This window comes from Prenolepis imparis, unplaced genomic scaffold (genome assembly GCF_030444845.1).
Source record: "Prenolepis imparis isolate NDT839.2.m4 unplaced genomic scaffold, iyPreImpa1.0 SCAF_4, whole genome shotgun sequence".
Taxonomy (NCBI): Eukaryota; Metazoa; Arthropoda; class Insecta; order Hymenoptera; family Formicidae; genus Prenolepis; species Prenolepis imparis.
In genome coordinates this window covers 15,176,163-15,188,982 of record NW_028141162.1, presented here as the reverse complement: position 1 = coordinate 15,188,982, position 12,820 = coordinate 15,176,163, and the positions used below count along the sequence as shown (strand labels likewise).

Here is a 12,820-nt window from a genome sequence, read left to right as displayed (position 1 = left end):
AATTATTTTGAACAAGAACACTTTGGTAAAATTGTTTTTTTAAGAAAATTTTCAATGCCGATATAAATTAACGTTTTTGCATAAAAACGTCTTCTGCACAATACAATAAACAGACGATATATGTATGTGCCGGAAAACGACAAGAAATTATCAGTGATGAATAATAAAACCATATCAGAATATCACACTTCACAACGTGCGGCGATAAAAAATTCAGGCGCCGCTCGGTCCGCATATATTAACTTTGTGTATGGTTCGAGAGACGAGTTACTTGCAAAAGAGATTCATTGGGACACATATAAAAATGCTCGTAGGCAGATAAGATTCGACGGGTGCAGTGATCGGCTCCGCGTCGGCTTATTAATAGCTGAACATTATCATGCTAGCTACTTGTGACTTCTCTGACCAAAATATATGCAGCGAAACGATATATCCTTGTATAAGAAAATACCTACAACTACAATGCATTCGCTGACGTATTCAGAAAATAATTCCGCCATCAGTAAGACGTATTATATCTATTTATTTACGAAGTAACGTGCTGTTTTCGCATTTATATTAAAAATTTTGTATTTTGATGTAACTCAACTCAATAATTATACAACCTCTTTTTATTCTTCATGTTTTGTACGAATGAAAATTCGAAAATGTATCAGTAGGATATATGTAGGAAGCGCGTAGAAAAAATATCGAATTTATATAGCACTTCGATTGTAAAAAAGATCAACGGCTTCGTATTACGTAATTGTGTTTACAATATTGAATTTGAGAAAGGTAATATGTAAATGGCATCAAATTTCGTCCGAAAAAAACAAAATTCCTCACTCAACACTTGTTTCCACATATATGTTGAACGTTTTGCAAGAATTTAACTTGAAATATTCTCTAAAAAGTTGATATTACTTTTTAGAACTTACTTGGATATAGGAATCTTGATGGAAGATTGTTAGTTCGGTAAACCTCGTCAGTTCGCAGACCAAGTGCGGACGATTTTTCACCTTGATAATCCGGAAATTTTTCGTCACTACAAGAGCACGGTACGTCTACCATTTCTCTATTAATTTAATACAATATATCTGAATTTTATCAGATGATCTTCAACAATTACACTGCACGCTTAAATTCACTCCTAAAAGTCGGCCATGATTACTTGGTCGCTATGGAAACGATATATAAAGCGCACAATCGATTAAACAAAAATGTGTAAATGTGTATACAATATCTATACTAAAATATAAAGTAAGAGATTTTTAATTATCACAAAGTTTGTATAATTTTATGTTTTATTTAAATATCCATCGCACGTGTCGACGTGTCGAATTAGTCGACAACGCAAAATGGATTACTGTCGTTTCATGATAAATTACTAACATGTCATGTAATAATCATTATTATTACCTATGCATGCGTGTCACCTAATAAATTAAAGCTAAACAATATATACGACGTATATTAACGCTATTATGTAACCAACAGCTTTCAACGCTGTACAAACATGAACGCACGTGCGAGTACTTACTTCAAAATTTTTACATATTATACATTTTATATATTTTAAAAATGTAAATAAAATTTTTCACAAAATTAAATAAAACTTTTACATATTGTTAAAAAATTATTTTATGTTTCATATATGTATGTTTTATATATTGTTGTATATTCTATATCATAATATATTTAATACATGTAACATTAATTTAAATATAGTTTAAATGATCTCTCTCTCTTTTTCTCTCATTTTGTATTCTTACACAATAAAGCTAAATCTTTTTATCTTCAATGCAGTAAAATAGTATATATATATATATATATATATATATATATATATATATATATATATAATCAATAAAATATAGTTAACTTATATGAATTATTTAGCAATTATGGGAGATTCTATAAAATATAAATTATGCATTCTCTAATAAATTATAATAAACTTTCTTATATGAAATATATTGTGGCAAACATTTTCAAACTTTTGTAGTTAAATTTTCAAGCACGGAAATGGAAATTTATGTACAAACATAGATACGGGCCCCCTCTAACAATTCTCAGATTAGGGTCAACAGACTTACCAGGTGAATGATTATAAGGCGATCGGACAGTGTTTTGCATTCAAGCAAGAGTTTACGCTATACACTGCGCCATTTATATTATCACACAACACCGATAATGGAAATGATCTTTCTTCATTTCGAGGACAGCAATAGTGAAATGCGGTAAATTATCGTTAAGTAAGGCAAAGTGTGATAATACATGAATAGTTTATTTTCTTTCTACGTGAAACAAACATCCTCCATCTTATTTTAACCTCGCTTAACCTACATTGCCGAATTATCTCTTGTAAAAATAATATTATTTATAAATGAGCTAATACCAATTTTCATCACATAATAAATATTAACGATTAGATTTAGTATTTTAATTTAAATGAGATTATTAACATAAAATAAAGCATAATTTCGTAATTTATTAAATAAGAATAAAATATGACAGAAAATTCTATCGTTTTGCGAAATAAAAAATAAATCACAATAATGATTAGATATGCTACAATATGATTGCTTACTTTAATGCTTTCAGATAAAATAATGAACAATAACTATCGATTATTTCGATATTTTCTGAATAAACATTTTAAGAATTTTATACGATAGATAAAAGCGCGCGTTAAAAAAAGGAGAACAAATTGCCTCGAAAAAGAACTGAATAATGAGAATGTTTAATTTATAGATTTACGTTACGTTGTGTGTGCAATGCAAATATACATATAAAGATATTCGTTCCGTTTCTTTCAGTTCCACCTCCATTAACTAAGCGATACAACATGCGTGTAGGTATAGACTTAATGAAACGATTATTATCACCGGCACTTCCAGTTGTGGTCTGGCTACCAGAAGGGAATTACTAGCTTGTGATAAGAAATACATCATATGCGCAAGAAATTGGAAGATCTCAAAATACTCGCGTTTATGTATACAGGTTTTCAAATTGCAATTTTACAGTGTATGTATTTATCTATTATTTTAAAATAGAATGTTTCTGCGAAAACATTTCTATTATAGCTGTAACCACTTTTAAAAAAATAAAATTCATTAAATATAAAATTTGTGCACAGTGAAATGCAAATTAGTGCTACGTTTTATAATTATAGTGCTTATGCTTTTTAAGTATCAAAATAAAAATAAATTATATCAAAAATAGATTAAATAAACGACATGTCATAAATTGTTCTCAATGATGCAAAAAGTTAGTCTGCTCATTAATTACATTACATGATGTAATTGTGGATAAATTAAATCTTATAAAATTATTTTATTTCTTGTTATTTTATCGCATACGTTATAATAATATATTTGCATCACGCACACATACAAAACAATATAAAAAGTGTTTTATTTTCACAATCTCATTTTTATCTTGTGCATAGACTCGAGATTATCTTTTTGTCATAATTTGACAATGATAAATATTATCAATGAGTCTTTTTTAAAGCAATTTACAAAAATCTACTGATATATTTTTTACGGCTTAAATAATTTCTAACATTCAGATTTGGCAAAGTATATATATAAAAAAAATAACGATAAATATTATATAATAATAATAAATGATATAAAGGAAATTATCAACATTCTCATATTATCTCATATCCTGCAATTAGTCCCAAGGTTATCTATTGGTATGCGGTTGCAACATTGTATATGTAATGTATCTATATTACAGCATCTCTAATCTCCAATTATTCTTGTTGCTGTATTCACAAATTTATGTCATATAAATGTTTCACGCACTTCATATAAATCTTAATATGCATTGCATAAAAACTGTCATTTACAAAGACTTACAAAGATGGAGTGATAATGCTTATCACCAAATAATGGCAAATTTTTTCAAACAGAAGAATCTTCAGTCTATGCCCGTAATAAAGACAGGATCTTAAAAATATAAATTCTCGGTAAATAAAAAATAGTATTTAACCTAATTTGTTATCGTAAATGTGAATTAATTAATATAACATCATATCGATGATCGACGACATTTAGGTATGCCGTTGCAAATTGTTTTCCTGTCACGTGTATGAGAGTTAAACTTGCGGGAAGCACGGCAACAAAGGCAACCGGAGATTGATCGAATGCGCTTTACGGCTTATGCGTGGTGCAGTAAAGTTCGCCAATGTGACGGTGGCGATGCGGGAAACTTGAGATTCGAACAACAGTGGTGATCGCGGTGGAATCGATATACACGTGCACACATTCGATATACGAAACACGCCAGAATCTTCAGCGATGATCACGAGCTACAACGTGATGCCGCTGAGGAAGTACGCGGAAATCAGTTACCGCGTGAAATGTATCGCGGTGGAAAACGAGCGCGTATTCGGCGATGTCTACGTCACCCAGCAGACGTGGGATCGGGTTTGCCAGACGGACAATTACGCTTTTCTATCGGAGCACAGAAAGCGGAGGCGCAACCTGATACAACGAACTCTGGACGGACCAGATTTCATGAAGCTGAATAGTAAACAACCGACCGGAAGCGCCGGTATCACGAGATCGTACTGGAAAAGACGCAACAAGTCTGCGGGGGATGAGCCTAGCATCACGTTTAATTATGAGAATGCTGACAATCGTGACACGATCGCCAAAAGGCCCAAGGTAAACGTTCCCATAATGCGATTCGAGATCAATCGGGCCTCATCAGGAAGTCTTGTAAGCTAGTGATATAGACGGGTTTACTTTGAATGGATATCTACTTGTTCTGGTTTGAGAATGTTGACTTAGGCATTAGCATGCGAAGTTGTAGGAGTTGGAATATGTATCTATTTGAAACTGATTAGACTTCCTAGTCTAAAAGGAGAAGCTTTCTAAATTTATCTGTTAATAAATACGTCGTATTTTGAGACGTGTATATATGTTATAACAAAATATCTACAGTTTAAACTTTTCAAATACTTTCTTCATCGCGCTTTAAAATTTTATCTCACGATTTTATAGATGATAATATAAGTTAGATGTGCTGACAATATAGACTTAGATAGCCATATAATATGTATAACACGAAACTTGAAAACAATAGCTTCGGCAGGAAGTAATATATAAAATGAACAGTCAAGTCACTTTTTTTTCGTTTCTCTTAACTTAGATGTATCGTTATCAGTGTCGCTTTATATTAATTTCTTCTACATTATTTTCCCAGAAAGGAACATTTCCAATACATGGTCTCTGATTTTATTATAGATATACCCGCCACCTCTATCCTGCTCGCCGCCGCAGAAAGAAATTATGATTACCTCACTAGTGGATCAACTATTGTTGGACATTTATGGTATTCCGATGGGCGACAGGGGACGTTCAGAAAGCGAATCAACGGCATCGTCCTTGAAACCATGCGCGCAACATCAATATCTGCAGAAAGCTCGTCTGCTATTGAAAAGTAAGATAATTCAATACGAGCGGAATAAATAAGCGTCGCGGAAAAATAGGCACGCATGAAAGCTCGCATCCATCTTGACGATTTAAATTCCCGATAATAAGCAACGCGATCCATTGCCAGCGGCGCTCTTATAAAAAAATATATAAAAATTATTACATAGTACGCTAAATAAACAAAAAAAATATATATATTAAATCCTTTCCTATGAAAAATATAGGTAGCATTTGAATTTCTCTAAAATGCAGAGATTTTGTTCCTTAAAGACCATCTTTTGTAAATAACATCAAAGATCTGAATTTCTACTTTGCAGCCGTGCATAAATGAGTTTGATAAGGGTGCTGAATCTTCTCAAAACTAGAAGCTCTCTCTCTCTCTCTCTCTCTCTCTCTCTCTCTCTTTCTCTCTCTTCTCGAAATCTCTCTTTATTATATTCTAGAACAATAAAAGCTTGCAATGCTCTTTGATTATTTATTCACGATTGAACGATTTCTCATTCTTCTTTGATATTATAATATAGCAAAAGTCAATACTACATATTTATTATATTAAACAATATTACAAGCATGGGGGAATCTGGTTTCTTTTAATTAAAATAGCTAAAACAGCTTTCTGTCGAACAGCTGTAATGTAAGGTTCTATAATAAAATTACGTTTTATAGGATAGTATATTATAATAATGACAAAGGGGAAAAACAGAGAATTGCTTCACGCATTTCTCCTCTCACTCCTTTTTTCTGATAACGCCATTATTATTCACTGAATTATCGTCTTACGAATTTCTTTCAAAGATTTTTCGATCGTGCAACCTTTGATTTTATGAATAATGCAACCGGTTGTCGCGATAACGTGTACGGTCATTTAATGCGTTTGCAATATCCACGCTTTTGTATCTTTCGCGCTTTCAGGATTTTCGAATTAACTGTGTTCCAATAAGACAACACAATGGAAAATGAAAGCTTATATACATTTTTTATGATATAAAAGCGAAAGTAATAAGAGTGTTATTAAATTCGTTACTGTTATAATTACACCTTAAATCGTTTACATGCTCGTTTACCATAATATTAAATTTTTATCTCTGTTAAAACATAAATGAAACTATTTTATTAAATATAAATATTATACACTAAAAAGGATAATTTTATGTTTAGGAAAGGATGAGCTGCAGATTCTGCTTGTGACTCTACATGATCACATCATTCACACAGGCGGACTACTTATCCGTCAGCTGCGTCGAAAGGATTATCTTATTTCCAAACGTGACAAACAATACGATATTATCACGGCTTACTTACAAGCACACAGCGCTAAGCGATGTAAGTAAATATTCCCCTTAAAATATTTTGCGTTAATGCTTGAAGCTTTCTTGAAAACCATTCAATGTTTATCACAAGCTCCTAAATTTTACAACATAAAATTTCTAGTCACGTGTGTATGACTCTAAAAAATTCAAGCAATTTATCATTAATATTAATCTTTAATTTAACCGATTTATCATTATTTAATTAATTTAATTAAAAATCATCAATATTTGTGAATGAAAAAAGATATGAAATATCTTTCTTTATGCAATTACTCTTTTTTCTGCAAACCATTTTAATTATGCAGAGAGAAGACCGTCATTAGTTATTCGTACCCTTCGAAGATTTTCGGCGCAGTTTTTTTTTTTAGATTGTTGAAAGAGATCCCTTTTCTCAAAGATATTGTCTGCAATTACAAATTTATGACGTAACGTAAATGGTAATTCTGAGGAAAGAAACGTACTCTCTATTCTGGGCCGGAATATCCTATAAAAGCTGTTAAAAAATACAAAAGCATTGCCAGAGCACAGAAACGTAATCCCAGGTTTTAGAAGATTAAGTAGGCTTAAGTATTTCCTACTTTTTAACTTTACCCTTTAAATAAGCGCAAAGTTCGGGGAGTATATTTAAACTCAGAATAATTTTTCACGTGCTATGTGAGCCTCATTAAATTTCAAATTAGTCTTAAAAGATATGATTAAGAGCTTCATATCGATACTTAATTCTTAGAACAGCATCCTTTATCTCAATTCTATTGTTTCCTTTGCGACATAGAACGTTAGAAATTCTTCAGCTTTTTTTACATTCATATCGTCGTATTACATTCATACTATTGTCACCTACGAAAGAATATCGTGCGGAGAATGTAAGCTAGAAAAATTCAGCGTAATATACCTATATCGGCCTAGCTGTTCGCGAGGATCCGTCTAAGTATCGCGAGGAAATCGTGGCGTCAAGTTGCCGACGAAACGCGAAGAAACGAGCTTTCATATGCGGCGACGCGGTGATCAATAATTAGACTTTGCCGCGTCTCTCCATCAGAGGGTCGCACGCATGCTCCGCGTACGAAGTTCCGACGTGGCGTCATTGATAAAGTTTCGCGGTGGTGTTGCACTCGCGCCAACGGAGAGAGACATATATGCGGAACTTTTCCCCCGTGTGTCGGCCCTTCGCTAAAGTTACCGGCGTTCAACCGGCGCGATGAACTCGAGGAATGAACTTCGGGATGAAGAATGCGCGCGAGACGGCGCGCTTTAAACCGTAAAGAAACAATTTCGTCGTGAACTTTTCGCGAGAATTTTCACGTCCGTCTTTTCACACAAATACCGTGTCTGTGTACGGCAACAATTTAACTTGGCGAAAATTTGTTCTGTACAAAAAATTCTTACCGAGCTTTTTGGAATCGCATTACAATTTTATAAACGCAGAAACGTTCATATTAACCATATAATAATCAACGAATTGCAAATATAATTCCTAAATTTTTTAAAATCAAGTTGATCATCAAAGAATCATTTTTGTTTTTAAAATTTATTTTGTCTTTTATATAATTTTATATTATTTTGATTTTTGAGAGAAAAAGAGAAAATAAAAATACCTAAGTCATATCTCATTTAATGTTCTGTTATATTTAACGAATCCATACACTGGCGAATCATTTATAACGAATGATATCTTCACTATGGTTTTTTTTAGATCGTTCTACTGCTGTTCTGCTATCGTCCGTGATTTATTGATCTCACGTATTTTTAAACCACCTACCGAATAAGATAGATTCGAAACCTCGGTCCAACGCGTAAATATTACCTACGAACTCTTTTTCCGTGCCATTAAACCGAGCAATGCCGGAAACACAACGACCGTCCTCTCGACAAAATGAGCATGTAATGAACTACACGATACGGAAACTTTCTGCTCGCAACGATTATTACGGATAGCCTGATATTATAACTTTTCATAATGCTCGTAACGCTTGTAACGCTAGATTACTTGTAACTGTGAGTAATTGGTCATAACTATTCAAATAAGAAATATATTAGTATGTAATGAAGAATTATATTTTTAAATGTGTAACAAAACCAAAAAGGCAAATTCGAAATAATGTCATAATAAAAAAAAAGAAAATTTGAATTCTTTAAAAGTTCTCAGATTATTTGTGTCAATTATATTTTTAACAAATTAGTAAGAAAGTAATTAATTAAATTAATGTAACTTAAAAGTCATGTCTCTTTACGTCTCAAAATATTCGCATATACAAATGCTTATGATATATGAAACAATTTCATGTTTCACTCTATTATTCCGTTTTAGCCAAGAATTGTAATCTCAAGCGCAAAATTATGGCTTCTATCTATAATCAGTGTCTATTGAAATCCATATTCGTTGATTATTGGTTAGCAGCTGCATGTTATTAATAAACAGAAGCTCGTTATTCTACACATTCTACACAGATCAAATTGGGTTAAATCAACGTCATATCATTTCGTCGTGACAATTTGTCGACTCTTCGCATCATAAGTATTTCAATATTATCAATCACAAAATAGGAACATTATTCCAACGATAAAGAAAAATGTATAAACCATTATTTATTCTATTCAAAAACGTCAAAAAATATATTTGCGTTTATGTGAATATTAATCAAAGAGATACGCGATTCAACCGATATAAATCCTTCGATTTCTCGTAACGATGCTAACTATTTCGAGTGACCTACAAAGGGGTGAAATCAGTGAAGACGTCAATCCTTAACTCGCGAATGTTCTCATCAATTAACTATCTTGAGGCTAACAATGAACTCTGTTCTTTTGGAAATTAAGATAAATGAAAAATACAAGTTAATAATTTCTCAAATTTCAAATAAAAACTATACAAATGCTTTTTAAAGTTAATTGTATAATACATTAGAAATTTTTTGTTTGTCTTATAATAATGATTAATTTGATCATAAAAAAGTAATTTCCTAATTTATTTCAGTTTTAATTACCATACGCAATGTTATATTTTATTTTGAGAAAAATCCATCGCAAAGATGCTTTTGCATATAGGCGTGAATTTATAATATAATAAAGTTTCTATAACAACGTGAAACTTTAAAGATATAATCCTCAAACGTTCGCTTGATCTAATCCTTCTTCGTGAGAAGCTACACATTAGATAAACTGGCGTTACGCTACTTCACTTAATCGAGGCCTGTATAGCCATTAATCTTTTCACGGATGAACTATTCAACGTAATAAAAATTTAATTGCCCGATACATCACATGTCGATATTTATTACGGCGTATAACTGTGAATACGTCAGTTATTGCGAGTGCTGCATCAATCTTTTTTTATTTAAAGTGACAGCACGCACGCACGCGCTTGATGAACTTTAAAATATTTCATTCAAACTGTCAACCAAATTAATAATACTATTTCTTAACTTAACAAAAATCATATTTCTCAGATGTCATTTGATGCATATTATTTGATGTTATCAATTATCAATTATCAATAAAATGTAATGAATAAAAAAAGTAATAAATTAGTTAGAAAGGGTTTTAGAAAGGAATATTATAATATTTTAAATTCGATTAATATTTTTGACAGCTGATTTTTGTCAAAAAATATTAATCGCAAATAAGATATTATAACATATTATTTAAAAAACATTACTATTTTAATATTTTAAACATATTATATACATCCCCTATTACCGCTAGAAAAATGTTATAAAATAAACTATTTTTCACTCACCGATACGTAGAATAGCGGAGTTGTAGTACACAGCACGTTGATCTGAAACAAAATATTCAAATTATATATATGCATATGTGTGTGTCAAATATCTCATAAACAATGCAGTTTAGAAAAAAATGTTTTGCATACCTCACAGTTGTCCCGCTGTCGCCCGATGCCTCCCTGGGCCTCCTCCTCCTCTCTAGGTCGACTGTCATTGCTTCTTCGTAGCACTCACGACACTCGCGAAAATACGAATTACGATCGTCCGACACTTTACACGGCACTCCCGACACGCGAAACTTTACACGGCACTCCCGACACGACGCGTAAATCGCACTGTGTATCGCAATCCTACCTGTAACAAATAAAATACATACATATATTAGAATAATCTTATTATTTCGCATTACAACATACACAATATAAATATGTAAGCTAGAATTAACGATAGATATATCCGCGGATCGCAACACATTCGCGCGCGCGAAAACAGATTAAGTTGGGTTATGTTGGCAAGAGATTTTGCATCGAGTTTTTCGCGAAATATGCGTTTCGAACAACTACGACTACATATTAACATTGAAATTATGATATGCGATTGATAAATATTACAATACAAAGGTTAGAAATCGTTTCTAACTATTATGCTTACTAATTAATCACAATAGGACGCAGCTCCAACTGCCTGATACTCGCGGCGTTTCGGTAATGACCGCTATGCGCTACGAACATCGGCAACTTCATTCTAATAGCGCGCGCGCAATACTATATACATACATGACTTAATATTAATAATTAATTAAAACTCGAAGGAGATTCGTTCGAAAAGATATAGCTTTAGAAAGAAAAAATATTAATCGGGAATAAGATATTATAACATATTATTTACAATATATTACTATATTATTTTATAACTTTTACCATATTATTATTTTAAAATTTAATTAGCAAATTATAACATACACAATATAAATATAAATATATAAGTTAGAATATTTAATTAGCAAATTTTCGCTTTATTAATATTTTTTAATAAAAATCAGCTGATTAAAGCGTTAATTTGCTAATTAATTTTTAAAATAATGTTATAAAAATTAAAATAATGTTTTAAATAGTATGTTATAATACTTTAAACACGATTAATATTTTTGACAGTTATCAGCTGATTTCTGTCAAAAAATATTAATTGAGAATAAGGTATTTATAACATATTATTTACAACATATAACTATTTTAATTTTTTACCATATTATTATTTTAAAATTTAATTAACAAATTAACGCTTTAATCAGCTGATTTCTGTGAAAAAATATTAATCGAGCGGCTGTCATCGCAAAGGTTAATAGTTTTGACAGTTGTTTAAAATAAAATTAAATAAAATCTTTGAATAAAATAGCGCGCGCTTGTGTTGTCTAGTGATATATAAAGTGCGTGTTATTTTTTATTGTTTTTGACTCGCATTTATAATTTTATGTTAATGATTAAGTGATTGCGCGACGAAAAGGCTAACCGTACTGAGAAATTGTTGACTCGTACTACTTAATCTATCTAAATTTTTATTTTGCGCATAATAAAATTACAATATATATAGTGCGTATAATTTTTTTATTCTTTTTGATTTGTATTAATAATTTTATACTAATTGCTGAGTGATTGTGCGACGAAAAAAATGAATATAATAAGAAATTGTTGACTCGTACTACTTAATCTATCTACATTCTTACTTTGCGCATAATAACATTATGATATATAAAGTGCATACCTATAATTTTTTATTGTTTTTGATTCGTATTAATGATTTTATGTTATTAATTAAGTGATTGCGCGACGAAAAGGCTAACCGTAATGAGAAATTGTTGACTCGTACTACTTAATCTATCTACATTCTTACTTTGCGCATAATAAAATTACGATATATAAAGTGCGTGTTATTTTTTTATTATTTTTGACTCGTATTTATTATTTTATGCTCATGGCAGAGTAATTGCGCGACAAAAAGGCTGAATCCTTTCCTTTTCTAAAAAAGATATGTAAAATTGATGCTCGCATATATCAAAGTTTATTGTTGTCGCTTTTCCGCGAGGCTGTCAAGATTCGCGTTGTATGTTATATTCGTAGCATCGAGAGCCTGTCATCGCGAGGATTAGCAGTTTGACAGTTTGTTCAAAATAAAATTAAATAAAATAATAATATTAGTTTTAAATAATATGTTGTAATACTTTAAACTCGATTAATATTTTTCACAGTTATCAGCTGATTTCTGTCAAAAAATATTAATCGCGAATAAAGTATAACATATTATTTACAATATATTACTATTTTAATATTTTTAACATATTATTATTTTAAAATTTAATTAG

At 31.1% G+C, this 12,820-nt stretch overlaps 1 protein-coding gene across 8 annotated transcripts in view; it reads left to right on the top strand.

Moving 5' to 3' along the window:
• Positions 1-146: 146 nt before the first annotated feature.
• LOC145934896 (uncharacterized) overlaps positions 147-12,820 on the top strand; it is a 31,969-nt gene continuing 19,295 nt past the window's right edge. For 3 of the 8 annotated variants that reach the window (XM_083035759.1, XM_083035758.1, XM_083035752.1), the window contains exons 1-4: positions 2,617-3,006; positions 4,047-4,658; positions 5,241-5,436; positions 6,588-6,752. In XM_083035759.1, coding sequence (XP_082891885.1) covers positions 4,290-4,658; positions 5,241-5,436; positions 6,588-6,752 — 730 coding nt within the window. In that variant the 5' untranslated portion in view covers positions 2,617-3,006; positions 4,047-4,289. Of the gene's footprint in view, positions 1,038-1,984; positions 2,235-2,616; positions 3,007-3,901; positions 3,959-4,046; positions 4,659-5,240; positions 5,437-6,587; positions 6,753-12,820 lie in introns of those variants that run through there. The other 5 variants (XM_083035755.1, XM_083035754.1, XM_083035756.1 and 2 more) reach the window with 5 other exon arrangements.